Source organism: Glycine soja, chromosome 20, assembly GCF_004193775.1.
Source record: "Glycine soja cultivar W05 chromosome 20, ASM419377v2, whole genome shotgun sequence".
Lineage (NCBI taxonomy): Eukaryota > Viridiplantae > Streptophyta > Magnoliopsida > Fabales > Fabaceae > Glycine > Glycine soja.
This window is the reverse complement of record NC_041021.1, coordinates 50690957-50696407: the sequence shown is the minus strand read 5'-3', so window position 1 is coordinate 50696407 and position 5451 is coordinate 50690957. Positions and strand designations below refer to the sequence as shown.

Genomic DNA, 5451 nt, shown 5'->3' with positions numbered 1-5451 from the left:
TGCTTCTTACTTTTAATTTGTGAACAAAAAATTGGTTTAATTTCGAAATAACAAGTTTATCATATATATGTAACTCTCTTTAAGAATCACATACACGCTCATGAAAAGTAATATTAAAAATATATTTGTTCATTTTTTCTCTCACAAATAAATACTTGTATTTTAAAATGAGTTTAATTTTGATATATTATTAGTGTAAATATTTTTACACCATCATCTATCTAATTTGAATATACTCTAGAAATAACTTTTAATATAATTATAACAATTAATAATTTGTAAAGATATGTCAATTCATTCTTGGTTGGAGGAACTCCTACATTAAAATTATTAAAAAGCTAACACTGAATAAAAGAATCGTCTTTTGACATTGAAAATAATATACATTACTAAAAGAAACTATCTAAAATCTAAATATTATTGAGTAAACAGATATAATCTAAACAATTAAACAGGTATATACTCTAAAAGAATGCATCTTCAGTCAGTTGTTTATCCCAAACGAGGCTGAAGGCAGAGATTAATTTTCACGGAGCGATGTTGTCTTCGAGTTGGTCAGAGCAACCATTTGGAGAATGCGTCTACACCAAAAAAGGAGAAACAGATAATATGAGTAAGAAAAATGTAAACACCAAAGGAGAAAAGAATAAAGATAATTACCTCTAATATCCATAATTCAACAAACCTAATCAACAAACAACACAAGAAAACTAATATGAAAACTGAGGAAGAAAAAACTTTAATTTCAACAAACACTACAGCTGAGTGGCATTTTGCTTTTGATTATACGCATAGTTATATATCCATATGACTAGCTCGCTCATCACCATCATACACATGCGGAATGTAATTCAGTGCGAAATCAACAGTCCAGTATACAAGTAAGCACAAAAGCGCTAACTTTGAAAAAAAATTAAAAAAAACACACACTCAAGAATGCCAAGAATAAAATATACTATTTGAGATTGAAAAACCTTCATACTATTCAATGTGGGGAATATTCTTTCAGAAAGACTTCTCCCGGTTGCACTACCATAACAACGATTTAACAACTCAGGTAGTTTAAGATGCAATTATATTACAATTAAATTCTATGCGAGTAATTATTTGTGCAACATCTGCAAAATAGGGTAACAGGTTCGTACCAACCCAAGGGCTTCTCTTGCAATCCTGTGACTGTCCTCGCCACAAACTTTACCAAAGAGAAACATAAGGTGTTCTCTTTGTTCCAGTTTCAAGTGTTTTTCTAGGCCCCGACTAACCATCTCCATTTCAGGCTGCATAGAAATACCACAGTAAGTGCTAGTAGAAAGTAGCATGTTAATACATGATAAATCACATGCTGCAGCAGACAAGGAGTTAGAAGAAAAATCCTTCCATCTACCTAATACCTCAATCCTAATCACCCTAATCAGCATTCCATGAGAGGACATAGCTTGTCATAGGGTTGTATTTACGCCATGTCTTTGATGTACTGACAATACTTGTTTCAATGAAGTCATTTCAGACATGTATAGCTATTGGGAAGATTTGTTACACTTCTTACTTTCTTTTCACCCAATGTTATTTTGTTTACTCTCCTTGGTGGATTTTTTACCCTATTCTTACTTTCCCTTTTCTTCTAATAAAATAATGTTATTTGGTACTTGCGTACTATCTTAAATTCTCCCTATAAATTTTTCATTCTTCATTCATATTAAGAAATACCAGTGGAACTACATTTAGCAAAACCAAAAGCTAGATGAAAATATCTAATATCTAAATTCTAAATAGAATACATACAAATGTTAATTGTAGTCACTGTAAGAGCTCTTCTCCAGTTTTAAGAAAGAATACTATAAAGAGATGACTACTACCAAGCCTTATGCTAAGTGAGGAATAACTATAACAAGAACAAGAGCATCATCCTATAGTGAACACCATAGGAGGGGTTCATAACTCTTTTTTATGGATCCTAGTCCTACCATGCCACATCAATTTTAAGTTTAGCGACTTTTCACTCAAATGATAGAACTCTTTAAGAACTTCAAATGGGCCCCACAAGTTATCCCACATCTTTATATTCCTTTAAAATGGGTCTCACAAATTACCTCTTAATTATTTTTTAATGGTTAAGAAGTAAGAACCAGCTTTACATGAGGCATCCACGTCATCCTCCTTCAATGGTGAACCAAGTTAAGAACAATTCTTAACTTTAAGAATTAACCTAAGAACTAACACCGGAGAAGCTCTAATGAATAAAGTGTTCATCCAAGGGAGGTGGGCTAATTTAATGGGAAAAAATTGCAAATTAACATTGAAGATACACACCGAAGACTCCTCAGGAGGAAATATTCGTAGAAGAAGGCATATTTTTGACAGTTCCACCATAGCATCAACCTGTTTGCCTTGCATTTCCAGAGCCTATAATTGAAAACAACAAATGCATGAATTTAGCAGAGCATTCCAGAGGACAAATATGATCTTTCTAAAAAAGAGATATCTAATGAGACCAAAATTTCAGACAATAATTCCAGGCTCAGCACTCATTTTTAAGACCTGTAGTCAAATTATAGATTTTACATGCATGCCACACTTAAACTGGCCTCATTCAATGTCTGTGACCATCAAAGAGAAAAAAACAGACAGTGCTTGTATTTAATGGAATAATGTTATACCACAATCTAAGAAAGATTTCTAGACTGCCTCCACTAATATTTGTTACAAAAATACAATCTTGTAAAAGACACAAATACTGAAACAAAATATTACCAGATCATAAGATATAGAGTAAGAAAATTACCCAAGCCTGTAGAAGACAGGAGCGAGTACGAGCAGCAACAGCTGCAGACACAATTGTTGCAGCACGAACATTTTCAAGGCCGATATTTTCAGCAAATCCAGTAAGGAATTGTGGAGCATCCTCACCATTAATATCAATTGAAGTAGAGTGAGTTGGTGCCCTGAATAGAAACAAATTTCATAAAATAGGAGAAGACAGCATGATTAACAGGTGCCATTAAGCAGTGAACAAAGAGATAGACAACAATTCAGGGCTAATAATATCACACCTGCTGCATACATTTAAAACAAAGTTAACAGATGCCCGATACAAGGTGTCCCGAATATTTGTTGGTTCAATAGACACTTGCACACCAGAAGTTCTGCATAGTCGACGTAACTGTTCATGTGTACAGACAACAAAAATTTCAAGTGTTATGAGAAGAGAAACAAATTAATTCCCTTTTAGTATAGAAAAGATTTTATTTTAAGCAAGCATTAATAAAAGAATTAGAAACCATCAGTTCGCGTTTTAATTTTTAGTGTTCATCAACATCAATTCGACAATGTTCTACATACATATTATCACTTGCACTTTGGAGAACTTTATGCTAGTTAATATTAATTGAAAAGAGATATTTTTACATGGGAATTAGGAAAAATGCAGGGAATGTTAAAATTGACACAGGTTCAGTATCACATAGTACTTTAACTTTTAAGTAGTAGTAGTAGTAGTAGTTGCTGCAGAGTTTACCATAAAGGCACTACTCAAAGAAAAGCAAATATCAAGCTTAACCAACATACATACTAATTTCCCCAAAATAATAATAACTGCTATATATAATTTGATAATTAAGTAAATCATGGAAAGAGAGAGAAAAAAAAAAGAGGGGAAAAGAACTGACTTGAATTATATCATTCTCCATGATGTCATTCCCGCCCAATCTACTGTTGGTAATTGCTGGAAATCAAGTGGGTGAGTTGCAACTTGAAAAAAATGATGGCAAAACACTATAGAAATTATTAAACACGTATGTATACCTACAAAAAAGCACATGAATAGAATCATTATTAATTCAGAGACTGGAAACACTAGGAACAACCGTGATAGTTAATGAAACACATGATGGTTGTTGTCAACAAATTAGCATTAAAAATGCATTTCAAAGAACAGCAAATAGAATATAGGTATGTACTTGTTATGACCCCCTTTCCCCGCATTACTCTTTCATCATCTTGTAATAATTTTATTGTTTGTCAATAAAAGTATACTAACGAATCAAATGACGCGAACCGAGAAAAAGAGATGATATTCTCAAATTCTCAGCCACAAACAACCATCTCTCTTTGGAAAAGGATAGTAAACTAAATAAAAATGAGGAGAGAAAAAACAAACCTCGAACCACTCTATAAGCCTCCCTCTTGTATTCCTCTTGTTCATTGGCGTCAAAAACAGAAGCGCTGGAATTGATTACAGTTGGCCACCATTTGGGCAATTTCCTTTGGAACGGAACCACCTTATTCTTCGCAGAGCGCTTCACGGAGTCCCGAACCGGCGCTGATAACGGATTCGTGTCACTTCTCTGACCCCACGCAACAACCACCTCTTTTCCGCCGAGACTTCGGTCCCTCCGCACCACAACAGGCTTATGGCTAGACGCGTTACGACGCCAAGACGAAAACCTAGAAATCAATTGAGCCAAAACCGTGAAAACAGAAAAGGCGAGGAAGGTCAAAGCCGCCGAAGTTCCGAGGAAATGCAAGGTGGAAGGGCGACACGAAACGACAAGCCTCCGGTTGTGGTCGAGAGTGACCAAGGTTTGCAAATCTCGGTAAGCGTCTTTGCCGGAAGATAGGAACCGTCGAAGTTCAGATTGGAAAGCGGTTAGGGGAGTGAGGTCGATAACGGCTTCGAGCTTCGGTTCAAATGAAGAGGTGGAGGTGGTGGTGGGAAGAGATACTTTGTTGTGACGTCTGCGGCTTCGACTGCGGCGGCGGAAGGAGGAGCAGACGACGGTGAGACGGCAATGGCGACGGCATGGGGATGGCGGAGGGAACTGGGAGGGAAGGGTGTTGACAGAGAACATATGGAGTTGATTTAATTTGTCTTTTCTTAACACACAACAAAAAACAGCTTCCACTTGTCTGTCTCATCCCATAAATGTTACTACTTACCTTCCTCAAAGGCCTAGGCTCAGGCCCAAGCCCAAGCCCGGCGTAAAAACCAAGGACCGTATCAGCTCTACCTGTCCGTTAATTTCTTTTTTTAGGGCGTGAGACAAATTTTTTATTTTCTAATAATGTTGAAAAACTTACCTTTTTTTATATTTGGTATGTATTTTTTTTTATAAAAAAAACATTCCTAAAAATTGATATTTGTAATCAATTTTCCACGAAAACATTCCAATGGAGAGGTGAAAATATTATTTTTCTTAGTTAAATTTTTATTTTATTACAGTAAAAATATCATATTATTTTTGTTAAATTATATAATGTGATAAATAATTAAAATAATCGATAAAAATATACATAACTCTTTTATTCTTATAAAAATTATCTAAAAATTTTCAATAATTAATAAAAAAAAATTATTCATTCTTAGAAAATATAATTATCAAAAATCATAATTTCCGAACATAAAAAAGTTTATCCATGCCAAACGTCACCTTTATTTAAATAACGCTTCATTCT

At 34.5% G+C, this 5451-nt stretch overlaps 1 protein-coding gene across 2 annotated transcripts; it reads right to left on the bottom strand.

The window, feature by feature from the left end:
- Positions 1–345: 345 nt before the first annotated feature.
- Positions 346–4902, bottom strand: LOC114403933. 2 transcript variants are annotated; one of them, XM_028367173.1, is made up of 8 exons: positions 4157–4902; positions 3666–3721; positions 3051–3160; positions 2783–2942; positions 2311–2403; positions 1146–1277; positions 661–685; positions 346–581 (listed from the first exon to the last, which is right to left on the bottom strand). In XM_028367173.1, the coding sequence occupies exons 1-7, from the start codon at positions 4845–4847 to the stop codon at positions 677–679; spliced, it is 1251 nt and encodes a 416-aa protein (XP_028222974.1). In that variant the 5' UTR covers positions 4848–4902; the 3' UTR covers positions 346–581; positions 661–676. The 2 variants fall into 2 exon arrangements, with proteins under 2 accessions (XP_028222974.1, XP_028222973.1); XM_028367172.1 differs by lacking the exon at positions 661–685.
- Positions 4903–5451: the final 549 nt, after the last annotated feature.